The following is a 14,948-nucleotide window of genomic DNA, read 5'->3' on the forward strand; positions in this document are numbered from 1 at the left end:
TAAACCTCTAAACATCTTGGAGCTGCTGCTGTTTCTCCTTAGCAAAGCAGAACAGGCTTTGGTCCTTGAAGCAAAGAGGCTGAGGGCTGAGCTCCCTGAGGGAAAGAGATTCTGTTTTTCAGTTGCCCAAACATCCTCTAATAATACCTCAGTACAGAAGAGGAATAGCCTTCCTGAGCACTCAAGTCTCAGCTGGCCTTCGCTAGCCCAGAGCCTTGCGTGAATCTTAAAAGTTCAACCCAAGCTCTTGACTCCAGCTGATGGGAGCTCCAGGGTCCTGTTCCAGTTCATAAGTGAGTAACAATCTCTCAGCAGGAAGTCTGGCATTGTTCTCTTTGCTTTCCTTCCTCCCATCATTCCCCCAAGAGGAAGGTCTGGATTTTTCCAAACTTTCTGCCTTTCTAGTTGCATATCAGTGATAATGAGCAAAGGGACTTGACCCATCCATTATTGTTTCCTCTATATATGTACAACCTCCAGACAAAGGCCAGATCACATTGTGCTGAGCACTGCACAAACATTGTGTGCAGACTGTATTTCCATCTGGGATCTTAGCAATTCTCTACCCTGCCCTCTGCTCTTTCCCCACAAGCTGAGCAGTAGAAGGGAGATATTTGTTCTAAGATGGGACACAGATGGATAAACCTGCTCTTTGCACCCATATGCCATCACTTAAAGAATAAATGGAGGGAGAGGGAGTCAGAAAACAAAAGGGGATGGGGAAGTGCTGATGGATTTTGCGGGTTTTGATTTTGCTCATTTTGAAATACTGACTGAAGGTTTCAGTCTGTATTGTATTTGAAATACTAACTGTAGGTTTCAGAAATATGTTTTTGCTTAAAAGTCCACTTTTCACTTTGGAGAGTTCTCTTAACAACTGGCTTGCTGCATTATACAACTAATGCACAGCCTATCACTATGATAAAAGTGACTTGAAAGGCGAGGGAATGCCTGTTAACATACTAACCAAATCCCATGCAAGTTCATGAATTTGATATGCAGCTCTCTTATATTACAGAGAATTTGTGTTTTATTAATGTCCTAGGAATAGGATTTAACTTTCCTTAGTTTCCTATTAGCTTAAATACCTGCTTAACCCTCTCTGTCTTTTCAGTGACCTCCCTCCTTCAGTGTGTTTTAAAACTAAGGAGAAAAGGGTCGAGATTCCAGTCCCAGACAGCTCCAGCACTGTGACAATAACTACAAACAGCATTTTTGGAATTGCTTTTGCTACCAAAGAATTTGAAATTCACAAGAAAGATATCTGTAAGTATCAGGTTTTATGCATATACATAATGCCATTATACTGTGATTAACAATGCTCCAGAAGTGTATATGCTTGCAGTTTTCTTTGGCAGTGTTCCTGTATGTAAAATGTTGATGTACTGGGTCCATGTGAATCTGCCATTCACATGGCAGGTATGAGGAGAAAGAAAACCTCTCTTATCAGAGGACAACAAAGAAAACACCCTAATCACCCTTCAGGTTTTTTTTTTCCTAATTGTAGATTAGGAAGGATTTGTAAACAAATTTCTAATCTACCTACTGATGTACCTGAATGGGGCATAAAGTGCGTTTGGCCAGACTTGGCTTGGGAAAGGCAGAATAAACTTCCTAGTGCCTGTTCACCCATTTTAAATGCTGGATAGCTACAGAATGAAATTTATTCCTGCAATTTCACAATATTTAAAGGGATGTTATATGTCACTCCTGACAGGATCAGATTTTCTTAATATATGCCCAGTTTACCCACTCTGTTCAAATGTATATAAAACTGAGCAAATACATTTATTCTTGGGAGGTAGGCTGCATCATATTGGAGTCATAGATAAATTAGACTTTTGCGAAATTACTCCTTCAAAAGGATGAAGTTGTAAGCCGAAGATAGCATTGACACTATCTGCCATGCTTGCTCATAATTTAGTCTTTTGTTTTGGCTTGCCTGCTTGTTCCTTTATGCAGTCAAATTCTAGAGTCAGTAGACTTCTAAGTGTCAGTAGCACCTCGTATCCGTGGGTTCAGTTTGCTTTTCAGTTAAGATCAGCTCAAGAACTTTAAGCAAACACTACTCAAAAATATGTGGGCAACACACTGGGTTTTCCAGCATCTTGCTGACTTCAGGCAGGATAAATCTCTGATTTCATCACAGGTTATCCTGAGCAGTGTGTTGACTGTGGTGAACATGTTGCAGGCTTTCAGAGCCTTTGCCAGACATGAAGTTGGATAAAACACACATTTAAAAACCAGGAATTATCCTGCACCGGGCCCAATGAACTGCCATAACCCCTGTACTACCATAATCCTCACCTGTTTCTCAGCCTCTTGCTTTACCAAAACCCATTCAAAGAAGAGATGCTTCTGTTTAATCTCCCTGTCTTGTCCCCATCACCATGTCATGCCTTTAATATTTCTTCTAGCTTAAAATCACATTCCCCATGATCCTTCCCCGAGGCTCATATGAGCTTTTTCCATCCTACGCTTCTGCTTTCCTTTCTTCCTACTCTCGCTTGTGTTCCAAGTCCCCTCTTCCCTGCTGGTGTGCAAAACTCACTTCCTCCTTTGGGGCATTTTCCATCATCCTCCCTAGGTGTGTTCTCATATACACTTCAAAGACTGTCACCATGTTTCCTCTATTTCTGTGGCACTGAATGAAGGTTGTGAAAGATAGGATGTCTTCCTTGCTATGCATTATGAAGAGTTGTATTCGTGATCTTACGCATCTGCATGCTGAGTTGTTAAAATGCTACCTGGTGACTCATCAGCACCTGTGCTTTCCTGGGAACTTTCATGCTCAAGTAATGACAGAGCTCATCTTGTTCTAATTACAGAGGTTGAGTTACATGTTTGTATGGCTACTAGCCAGTTCAGAGCGGAGAGATGTGGCTGTTAAACACCTGTAGGGCTGTGTTGCTGAGTAATGACTTTAATATGGCTTTTTCCCCCTCTCTTTTTCAAGTGTTTGTTCCACTTACTCCACGCATCCTTAGTTTGACACCTGACTTTTCAACTTCCACATTAAATCTGAAGTGGAGTGATAATGGATTAGTCTTCCCATATGGACTGGATGCCTTTTGGCAGATTCAGATACTCCGTAAAGAAGCAACAGAAAAAGTCACACAAGTAAGTCCTTTTCTTTCTCTATTAAAAAGGTATGTATATTTTTTGCCCTTGGTAATACTCTAGGAGATCATTTGAATAAAGCTGAGAATAATGAAGATTGTAGAGTTTTGCAGAATCTGAGTGTAGACATGTTTCTGTTAGGCAACCTTATTAAGTTTCAAAGTTACGAGGACACTGGCTACTGTACTGTCAGTACTTATTCACAGTCACAGCATGTTTGTTTTTAGTCTAGTTGCAACCACAGTTATTCCAGGATAATTTGTAGCTCTGTTTTATAACTTTTGGGAATGGAGAAAAGATAAAATGTACAGCCTGGGACTAATATCAGAAGAGTTTCATTTTGGAATAGTTGGAACATTTCCCTGCCTGGGAGAGGCCCAGGATACTGGGATGAAATATATACCTTTTAAAATGCTTGGCGATCTTCCTGCTCTCTCTCAAATGTCTGGCTCTGGTATTTCTGGCTGGCAGTCTACCTGGCTGGTGGGCTGTTCAGTATCTTAGGCTTTTGTCCAAAGAAATTCACAACACAACTGAAAGTTAGGTGGGACACTCCAACCATCTATCAGGATTTTATGATTTACTTCACTTAGTTTGCAATTCTGTTGACATCTGGAAGATTATATGTCGTTACTAACAGATGTTCATAAACTGTCTTTTGGTTGTGTTTTTCTGGGGGGTAAAACTCTGTAGGTAACTTACTACTCAAAACTGACTCATGAAGACATCATTCTTTCTTGGAACTGGACATCAGATATGCCTCTGGAGTGTACATCGCACTATGTGAAGATTCGCTGTTACATTAATGTAACACAGTTTGTTGGTCCCAAGGACTGGAGTGAGTGGAGCCCAGTAGGAGAGGTCCCTGGTATGTTTGTTCCCTTGCCACCACATGGCTTTGGTTGCTTTATGAAAAGTAAGCCAAAATCAGAGGAAAAGCATTAGGCAGTGATTGGCTGCTGCTTTTGGGAGGTGCTTTGATTGGAGAAATAATGCAATCATTAGTTAATGAAACCTAGTAAACATTGATCTGTATGCATCAGAGTGCTCCTCAGTCACATGTTAGCTGATCAGCACCATGGTTCTGTTTTTTGTCATCTCTGATAGGAAAAGATACCGAGCCAAATGGGAGTGGAGTGTTTCCTCAGGACACCGTGGTGGCAGTAGGTTCAGATGTGACAATTTGTTGTGTCCATGAAGAAGGACAGCAGATACAACGGATGACTTATGGACCAGAAATATATCCAATGATACCTCTGAGCAGCCGGAGCAGTGCAATCAGAGTGCTGAATGCTAGTGCTTCAGATGCCAGTGGAACAAATGCAGTGTGCATACTGTCTGAAAATGAGATGGATGGAACTGTCTTATTTGTTGGATGTATGTATCATTATGTTTACTAATCTTAGTAAAAAATCAACGTAATTTTGAGACTCTTAGGGTTCTGCTGGGAACCAAATACTATTGCGGTTTTTTCACCTGACCTATTATTTTTGAGGTTGAACTGGGATTGTACTGGTTTGGTTTCTCTGTGAAAACTCCAGCCCATGGAGAAGATAGCAGGGTTGGGAGGATGAGGAAATAATCATGTAAGCCCTCCATTCTTAGAACCCGGCCCAGTGCTTCTCTCCTTCATCTCTTTGTAAGGCACTTCTTAATGATCTGGAATAATTAGTTGTTTATTGCCATATGAAGATTCATCCCCAGTTTCTATCAGTTTAGATTTTACATCTATTCTATTTTGGTCCATTGCAAGGCAAGAATAAGAGCAAGAATTGTAAGTGAAAACATTAATCTACCAACCATTCAAATTAAGACAGTAAAAGAGTTACACTTGCAACAACAACAGATGCTTATCCAGAGCAGTAGCTCCCTGGGAGCTAGTTACAGCAAAGGAACCCAGCTGGCAGTTCCTCTTTCCTGGAAAATCTTCTAAACGCTCTTTTAGTATTTTCTTTAAATATACTGAATCACTGTGTATCTTCTCTGTGTAGCCATGCCAGCCTCAAAAATCTCTTCCAGATACAGATTCTTCTTAAAACTTCTTAAAACAAAGAAGTGAAAGTACCTGGTCTTCTTTCCCAAAATTATTCACTTTAGACATTTGTGGGATTTCCCCACAGGGGTTTTAGAATCCTGTTCCCCATTACAAATGCCTGCGTGTGAAGTTAGCGTCCTTGTGGCTGATGGAAAGGACAGACTGGACTAGTTTTGGAAGTCTGTTGCCAGTTTCAGCCTGTGTCTGCTATTATTGACTTTGTGTATTAAGTGTACAGCAAATGCAAAACAATCCAACTTCATATTACTTCCCAGTGAGATTCCTTTTTTACATTATTTGTGCAGTATTTTCTTTTGTGGGAGAATCTTCCAGGTAAATAAGTCAGTGGTTTGTGATCAGAGGCTGTGATAATTCCACTAGTTTCTCCCATACAGTGGTTTTGAAGAGCTGGGATATGGTCAAGTCTGTTTCCTGCCAGCGTTTCTTCTAGCTTTTCTACCTGCTTAGTGGGAAGGGAGAGGACTTGCCATGATGTTCTTGCTTATGAGAGACATTTTGGGAATAAAAGATAAAGAAAGTAAATGTGTATGTACATCACCTTGGTTAAGTCTAGGTCTGGCAAAATAAGTGCTCTTTTTGGCCCACTACTCACATTCTGAACTAAGCCTGCCACTGTGGCCTTTTGTGTTAGGGCAGGTACATGGATATTATTGTGCTATCTTTTGGAGAAAAGTGTATGAGACTTGAAATAAGTGTTCTGATTAGTCTCACATTAGTATGATTATCTCCTCTGCTGGGATCACTGCCCATCTTCTCCAGGTAGGCACTCAACACCACTTTAGCATGGGAGCAAAGAACAAGCTTTAAAAGAAAAGGTTGGGCACTTCCAAAACAACAGTGAAGAGGACGAGCCATTTGAGGCCTGCTTTAAGTTTCAAATTCAGTCTGGAATTCATGCTGAAGGGAACATCTCCTTGACATGACTTGCTTAGAGAATTCAAAGCAGCAGTGGGGCTGGCACGTAAGAAAATGTGGCACACATGCAACAGCATTCCTACATTGCTTAGCGGCTACACTGATGCTCAGAATTTTGGAACAGTCTTGGCAGAGTTTCAGTGAAACACTTCCAGGTCAGAGCCTGGAGCTTGCGAACATATTTGCATGCGATTTACCAGATTACCCACCCACTTAGAAGCTTAGAGTCAAGTGTTAGTCAGATGGGGCTGATAATAATTACCCATCTGTTTTACTGGGAGTTTTTTTTAAAGGATATTATTTGTATGGTTGGAGCATAACTATTAGCATGTATTTATGAGGCATTCAATCTAGACCCAGTGAAAACGAATGGTGATGCTTTCAGGAAGCTAGCGGTCCAACTGCCCCACTAGGATGGTAAAATGTTGGCTAACTGTTTTGGTTTCCTTTTGTGCTATAGATGCCCCTGATATTCCCGAAAACCTCAGCTGTGAAACATCTAACTTCCTGATAATAAAATGCACCTGGAAACCAGGCAGACCCAGTGGACTATATGGAAAACGAAGTACAAAGTACAGTTTATTTGAAAGGTAAAATAGTTCAGCACTAAAAGGAGTAAAAAGGTAGATCTGGAATATATCCATTGCTGCCTGTGATTTACTGCGCCATGCCTGTTTAAATGAGATAGTCTCCATTGTTTAGAGCCTAAAATACTTCTCAAGATTTTGTGCAAGCTGAACTAAACTGAACTTGGAGAACCCTTGTCCAGCTCTGCAAAATTTCAGTGGGAATTAAGGATGACTTTTCCCAAAGACTTAAGCTATTATGAACTCCTGAGAAAGTAGAGAGCTTAGTGTGTCAGGCTGCTGCCAACATGTAGATGAGACCAATATGAAAGTACAGGGAGACAGTAGGAGTCATTCATTAATTTTTCAAAATTTTTTGTGTGCAACCTGTGTCAGATCATCTGTCAGACATTTACTGAGTTTCTGCTATGCAAATGACAGAATCTCACTGAGGAACAAATGTAAGACAAGCCGTGGGGCATTTCTCAAAAGCTGCTAGCGAAAATAACAATAAGCCTGCATCTGTTCTCCTCCAGCATGAAGAACTGGATAGCGTAGATCAGGCAAAGTGCATGTTACCTGGAAAACACTGAAAGGGGCAAATTACACTGTTATATCCATAGAAAAAAGTGAAGACTTGTGTCCCACTAGTATGTCTTATTAGGCGATGTGAAGCCTTAAAAGTGAAGAGTCATCGTTTTGGAATAGCACTTGCAAACGGGATTCCTTGGTGGTTATAGTTAGAAGTTAGTGAGGAGTTAACAAAATTCCCATGGCAAGGAGGCTTCCCTGTCATGCCAAAGGAGCAGTCAGGGAAAGGAGCCAGGAGGGGCCTGAGTCACACAAACTGATGGGAAATGGAGTCTCATGGTGGCTTTGAAGCAAGTCAGAGGCAGTGAGGGTTGAGTTATGGTCACAGATGTTGTTCAGAATGCTAGAGTTAAAAATGTTATTGGGTAGGATGCAAAGAGGTGGACAAAACAGAGCAGGTATTCAAAGGAAAGGAGCTCCAGTCACTGGCTGCCCATATTCAGCTCATAAATGAGGATGTAGTTCAGACTTGTTTCACTCAGCCAAAAGCTGTGAGGAGATTAATGTGATGCCTTTCAGGGTAAATATTCTCATCCTTGTTCTCAGCCCACACTGAGCTATTGAAATTCTGTTTCAATAGAATATAGTGTGGAGAGAGCTCAGAGCTCAGTAAAAACACCCAAAGGAAGAAATTAAACTTCTGCTACTGAATGAGAGGTTTACACAGATACTAAAGCAACTCCTATATATGTACATACATACAGAAACACACTTTAGGTTTTACCCCTGAAGATGTAACTCTAGTCTTGGCTGTTACCAGAATGCCTCTCCTGCTTTTGATTTAAAAAAGGCTGGAACTCGTGGATGCATCCTGGGTAACAAATCATACTTTAGATTTGGCAAGGTTGATAGGAAGCCTTTAATGTGTGTCGCATCTCCCTAGTTCAGGAGGCAATTAAGAACATTCTTTAAATGCAGATGTATGCTGATCTGAACAAAGATACTTCAAATCAGAATCTTAGTTCTGACTTGTGAGGTGGTGTTACAGGACCTACCTGTTTTCCAGGCTTTTGAGAAGTGAGAGGATGGAAATGTTGTGCTAGTGGAAGAGGAGAGTTTCACGTGAGAACAGGGCAAGTCATGACTGATGCCACTTTAACCTGCGTTGTGGTGTTAGATATGCCTCTGCAATCAAATCATGCTGTAAGCCATGTGTCAGTGAACCCATCATTCTTTACTGTGTTTTCAGTCTAGACTTCTGACTGTTGTTTGAAATGATCTTATTTGAAAATTAAGTTGTCCCCTCTCTTTTTTTACTTTGCAGAATATCTGGTAAAAATGTTTCATGCGAAGTCAGTGAAATGAACAGAGAGCATGTCTGTGGCTTTCCGGTACTGGCTGATCAAAAAACCTATGATTTCATATTAGGCGTCTCCAATCCTATCGGGCAAACAGAGTCATCGCTTTTAGTTGATTTAACTCAAAGAGGTAAGACTTAAGAATTACAAAGGCAAAAAAATATATATGTTTACTGCATGCTAACCATTTGTTTCTTTTGAGTTTGAAGGACTCTGACATGGTACACTTGTCCTTATGTGCTTTATTGTCACCAGTATTTTGCCACGTTTGATAATTTGCACTTCAGAAGAAAATGGCTTAGGACATGTCCTGAGGCAGTGATTACGTGTACAGGGAGAAGCCAGTTCTCAACAGCAGTGCTACCAGATTGGATATGCTGGTGTGTGGATAGATGCTACTTGTGATCTAAGACTTAGCCAGCTGCTGTTCAGGGATTTCTTCATATTCTGTTACATCATTAATTAAAATTTAGGCGTAACTTTATGAACTGTATGTGATCCTGTACTTCAGTGTATGCTTATAGGGTAAAATACTATGCAGGTTTACAACAACAGGATTTGGAGTATTAAAAAGTAGCACTAAAAGTTAAAAGTTAATAGCAGGACTATTACCTGCTATTGGTAATAGCCATGATCATCTGCTGTCGTGATTTGTAGAAAGAAATAACTTTTTTCATTAGACCTTCAGTTTAAACAAGGAAAGAGAGAAGATGACCACCTTGTTACCGCTGTCTTTCCCATCCTTGCCCATCTGCCTCCAAAACCACAGCTGACGATTCAGGGGTTCCTAATGTTACAGCATTCTGCCGTTCTCTGAAAAACTGAATTTAAACACGAGGATGGTGCATTTCTTTTGCCCATGTCTGAGTTCAACTAGCCTGAGACTAGAATTTTCAGAGTAAATTGACAGGTCCCAGTAAAGCATGAATTGTTTCTGTTAATTACAAACTGGGCTGGTTTGCAGCAAGTCAATATGACTGCTATTTCCTATTTGTTTCCTTTCCTTTCTTTCCCTCACTGTCCATTGAATTCTCAACATAGAGTACATATTTCCTTACGGTAACTGGACCAATTCCAAGAGTAGAGACTTTTTTTCTGTGTTAGCTATGACTAGTAGCTACTGAGTATTATTGAAAAATACTGTGAATGGAGTTTGGAGGGGGGAAAGGTCATATAGGAATCTTACCCTGTCCTATTCTGCAGATTCTAGCTTGAAAAATTCACAGAAGGTAAAAAGAGCTGAATAAATTTCATCCATCATTGTGGTCCTCTGAACTAGCTCATGTGTCACTTTTTTGATAAAAGGAAGTACGAGTGTAAATGCTTTTCTTTGTCTCCAACTCCTTATGCTCAGCCTTAAGTTTCCATGTTTGAAATCTGTTTCCATGTTTGAAATCTGTCTCCATGTTTGACAGCTGAGAAGAACGTCAGGAATGAGACTGCTTGCAGGTGCCTTCCCAGCACCAGCTGTCCTAGCTTCTGATCAGATCACTTACTTATCCTGATTCTGTCTAATCTTTTAAAATCAAATTTTTCTGTCCTAAAATGAATATTTTTTCTTGGAATTGAGGGGTTTTTCTTTGTTTCTTAAGTTCATCCAAAAACTCCAGAAAAGTTAACTGTTTCTGGGAACAGCTCTACAAGCGTCCGTCTGCACTGGTTTATAAATGGCAGCTTTGCTGAGATCAGGCTTCTGTGTCAAATTGAAATTAGCACTGGTCACTCTGAGCGAAAACTGGTAAGTGTTACTTTTGATGGATTTTTTTTGAAGGGGGCTGAAGTGTTGATCTTTTTCACTGAACTAGTCACGTTTCAAATTCTTTTCTCTGTAAAAGCTTCATTCTGATCATCTTATTAAATGATTAATAGAGTAATAACTAGAAGTTCATCTACTAAAATTGGAAAAAGTTCTGCTCATCTCTGTTATTGCCTTCTTTCTTTTTTTTCTCTTTTGGTTTGTTTTAAACATTCTATAGGGAAGTCGTATCACCTACCATGTTATGCGGTACGTGGAGAAGGTGCAGAGTGGTTTATGCTGACCCTTTAGATAACGGTCCATGTGCTTTGTCCTTCCTGGTGCAAATGTATTAACAAACACTTGTTCCAGGACACACTGCTGCCCTGCTGACTTCCACAGTGGTTGTTTCAGAGGACCTCTTACAGTCCGTCATGGAATTTCTTTTTTAATTTTTTCTACCCAGAGAACGGTTCATTTGCTTGCTGTCAGCAATTGGCATGCATGTGGCTATAATAGGGAGCTGCTAAACCTAATGGTGTAGAGACAGGATAGGGAAGTATTCTCCCACTGGGTGTATCAGTAGATAATCCCCAGTGAAGACCTCTGCATCTGGAGAGAAGGTGGTATTTCTGGGTGAAGATCAGATTTTCCAGCATTAAATCTTCCAGCTGCTGCCCAGCTTTGGTGCTCTACGTCACTGACTGGAGCTGCATATTTTCTCTGCTGACTGTCAGAGTCACTGAGGGTATTAATTTAGACACCAGCATTAGATACAGAGTGTAGGTGGTGGGAATATATCCTCTTCTTCCATATTGCCTAACTTAGCATGGGGTGATCCGTGTCACTGGGGAGCCTAATGGCAGAACTGCATGTTCAGTTGGCCTGAGATTTATCCTCAAATTCTATATTTGTGCCTTCAGGTGGAGTATCTCTGACCAGCTTGGGTGGGCATGTGCTGAATTGGAAGCTCTTGATGCACAAAGCCCGAATTTGTAATTTGGACACATTAACCTCAGAGGCTGCTTTTTACAATGTTACTTGATTTTTAGCAGTATTCGATTACTCACTGCATTTAGCTGCCCGTTGGGCACAGCTGTTGAGCACAGCCTTGAATAAAGTCACTCAAGCCACAGAAGTGATGCAGCTAAGACTGAAGATCATCGTTATCTACATTGCCTCTAAAATAATAGGGTAGTAGTTAAAGCATGCTCTGTAAGAGTATTTTTAAAATATTTTCAAAGCACTTCATGACTGTAGAAAACTTAAGCTTTTATATTTTCTCTGTAATGACATGTGTTAAGTAGTAACCAGAGATTAGGTACTGCAAAGAAATCATCTTTTGGAATTAACAGAAGGAGGTGGCTTTTAGATGTATATAACAGCTCTGACAGATGAACTCTGTTGCGTTTTGGGGTATAGTCTGATATATCATCACCCACAGCTGTCTGCATTTCTCTGCTCCCAACAGTTACTGCTTGTGGAGCAGTCAGCAGGGTAACGAGCACGCTAGTGTCACTCACCCCCAGCTCAGTTAGCTTAAACTGCTAAAAAGTAGATTTGCACAGTTCTTTCTAGCTAGAGTTACACTGCTTGAAGCCTAGGGCACGCATCTGCTTGGGAACTGTGCTACCAGGTCAGTCATCTGGAGTAGTGGAAGGTGGTCAGGTCTTATGCTGCCACAGCAGTTTGGTTCATGGCGCCTGTACCAGAGCCCACAGCTACAGATATTTTGAAACACAGCAAACAGCTTGGTAGACACTTTTACAGCCTTGTTATGTTGTCCCTGGTTGCTTAATAAAAAAACCTCCAAGAGTTCTCTGTAATAAACAAAAGTAGCTGTGAAACTGTTATGGGGTTTTACAGGGCATTTTGAGGATGTTTTCAGAAGCTTTTCCATCCGTATGAGAGATTGTTGGCTTTTTTTTATATTTTTCAAGTTGTCATTTGGCTTTAGAAATGCACAATTAGTTGCAACTTAAAGTCACTTGGAGTCCAGTTTTTGGCAGCTGTGATGCACATGTGTTAAATTAGATTCAGTTAAAAATATTCCCAGGCTTAGGGTTTCTTTAAGTAATCGTGAAACTGAAATACTCCCTAGACTTGCACTATTTTAAGACTAATAGGAGACACTAGTCCTTTCATAAAAGCTGTGAACAGAGATCACCTGGGTAAGGCTTAGACACTATCTTTTGAAGGAAAAAGGGCTGCCTAGGAAAAATACTGCATGATAAACATCTGCTCAGGAAATCTGTCTTAGGAAAAAGGCCTCTGTCCACCAGTTTGATGTGTATATGCACAGTGGAAGAGCAGGTTCTGAACACCAAAGGTGAAATCCTGGCCTGCCTCATGTGAGCAGTTTTGCTGTGTATGGGAGAGAGGGGAATTGAATGGGATAGAAGGGAAGCAACAGCCTGCTACTGTGTGCAGAGTTCATCTCTCCTCTTCATGCTGTGCTTCTCAAAGGTGCTACCTACTATCATTATGTCAATTTCTGTGCCACATATAGCTTTATTTTGCTACGTATGGCTTTATTTTGGCAGACCTCTGAAAATTTTTCCTTTACTTACGGTGACTGCATAGGAAATGTTTTTATTTTTCATTAATTTCTTTGTAGGGCTGACTGCAACTTTTTTTTCACAGTGTCGGTGTCCCAGGGACAAATCCCACTTTTTCAGGTGTTGACTTTCAGCGTACTATAAGAGCAAAAAATATACATGTATCATGACAATTCCTATAAATTTTCAACAGCACAATATCTCCATGCCTGGTGGAAAATTCTCAACTCACACAGCTCAGCTGAATGCATTGCACCCATATACAAAGTACCGGTTCAGGGTGCGCTGTTCGGCTGCTGACCACTTCTGGAGGTGGAGTGACTGGAGCAAGGTAGAGGAGCACACAACATTAGAAGCCCGTAAGTTTATTTGATTCTTTGATGATAAATGTTGAACTTGTGAAGCCATACATTTTAAAATTAGACATCTGAAAAACTAGTGTTTTAATACATGGTAAATTGTCTATTGTGAAGCTTAGGGGAAAAAAAAGCCTCTTTTTTTTTCTCTCCTTAGCTCCTACAAGAGGGCCAGATATCTGGAGAGAGAGAAGTCCATCTGGAAAAGGTCTAAAAATCTTCTGGAAGGTAGGTAGGGCATTTAAAGTTTTAAAATATTATGTAATATAACTCTATAAAAAATTATTTCCTTATGTATTTATAAATAAGTGAAGTTGATAGTCAATGAAATGGACTGCTTTTCTCAACTTTTAATGGAACCGTTGAGACAAATATTTTTCCCCAAATGAGAATATTATTAAAGTTTTATAATTTAAACATTGTACTGAGATGCATTTCACACGGGGAATTAATTTTTAACACATTCCAGTAGAGAATTAAAAACTTACAAACTCACATGTTAATTCTCAAAGTCACACTTGAGTAACTGTCTTTTCTGCCTCACAGTTCCATATAGTCATCAGAGTAGATCAGGACATTAAATTCCTATTAGCCTGTGGTTTTTGTTGTTTCTTCCATCTTTGTTTTAATGCACTCTCTATCTGTTTGTAGCCTTTATCCCTTTCTGAAGCCAATGGAAAAATAGTGTCTCATGAAGTGTCCTGCTACCTGCTAGAGACACCACTGGAGCATAAAGAAGTCACTGAACCATCAAACAGTACTGAGATAAAACTTGGAAAAAATGACTGTGTTGTTAGTGTTGTAGCCAAAAACCATGCAGGATCATCTCCTCCATCGAGAATAACAAGTGTGGAACTTCCAAGTGGTGAGTGCTCCCAGCGGATTGCTAAACATCTTCAAAGCTTCGGGAATACCTGGGCAAGTTTGTTTATTGAAAAATAAGATAGATATGTGCTTTGTTTGTTTGTGTTTGGTTTCTGGCTTATTTCCCCACCCAAATCTACTGAGTGGGAGAGGAAAAAAATTGCTGCTTTGCTTTTAGGGTAGCATCTCGCCAAGTAATTGTGCTGTCTGCATAAAAGGAAGGTACTAGTGTGCAGTCTCTGCAGTTATTTGTGCTTTTCTGGAGACCTCCCAGGTACAAGAAGAATGAGGCTTCAAAGCATTGGTGTTGATCTCTGATGTTTAGGGAGCTCAGATTATTTCTGTGTGTTCTTGTTGAGACACTGAAAAGTGTTTCATGCTAAAAAGAATCAGAATAAAGTTTTGAGGGTGTTGTGTGGCTTTTTAAGGGGAGAATTGTCAGTCCAGTGCCTCTGAGCTCTGCAGGAGAATATTAATTGGGCTGCTTGATGAAGTGTTGGCATCCTTGTGCTAGGAGCTGCTGTTTGAAAAGGAGGTAGGACTTTAGCTTCCCAATTAAAACACTACCACTCTTGCTGTGGGCTTTTGTAAAGGGAAATAGCTGAGCCAGATAATGATTTTCTGCTTCAAAAGCTGAACTTGGGAGAATTAATACTGCATGTGGCTATTGAGAGTCCATGCTTCCCTGCACGCCAGGAAGGGTGTAATCGCCCAAAGCCCAAACCCTGAGCTCCAGATCTGGCTGATGCTCTGCAGGGAGGACAGGTTTACGCAGTGAGGCTCCTGTCTGCTTTTTTGCCAGAAGCCTGTATGTTGCTGCCTCTCCTTCCCAACCCAGAGAACAGGTATCACAGTTGCTCACTTTGCAGCTCAGGTTCTGATAAGACAG

The 14,948-nt window shown here is 40.5% G+C and overlaps 1 protein-coding gene across 1 annotated transcript in view; it reads left to right on the forward strand.

Moving 5' to 3' along the window:
• LIFR (LIF receptor subunit alpha) overlaps nucleotides 1-14,948 on the forward strand; it is a 54,425-nt gene that overhangs the window by 23,027 nt on the left and 16,450 nt on the right. The window contains exons 5-14 of the mRNA XM_030469870.1: nucleotides 1,115-1,266; nucleotides 2,957-3,120; nucleotides 3,814-3,988; nucleotides 4,228-4,497; nucleotides 6,552-6,681; nucleotides 8,513-8,676; nucleotides 10,139-10,284; nucleotides 13,033-13,198; nucleotides 13,353-13,423; nucleotides 13,847-14,060. Coding sequence (XP_030325730.1) covers nucleotides 1,115-1,266; nucleotides 2,957-3,120; nucleotides 3,814-3,988; nucleotides 4,228-4,497; nucleotides 6,552-6,681; nucleotides 8,513-8,676; nucleotides 10,139-10,284; nucleotides 13,033-13,198; nucleotides 13,353-13,423; nucleotides 13,847-14,060 — 1,652 coding nt within the window. The remainder of the gene's footprint in view (nucleotides 1-1,114; nucleotides 1,267-2,956; nucleotides 3,121-3,813; nucleotides 3,989-4,227; nucleotides 4,498-6,551; nucleotides 6,682-8,512; nucleotides 8,677-10,138; nucleotides 10,285-13,032; nucleotides 13,199-13,352; nucleotides 13,424-13,846; nucleotides 14,061-14,948) is intronic.

Source organism: Strigops habroptila, chromosome Z (genome assembly GCF_004027225.2).
Source record: "Strigops habroptila isolate Jane chromosome Z, bStrHab1.2.pri, whole genome shotgun sequence".
In the NCBI taxonomy this organism is placed as follows: Eukaryota; Metazoa; Chordata; class Aves; order Psittaciformes; family Psittacidae; genus Strigops; species Strigops habroptila.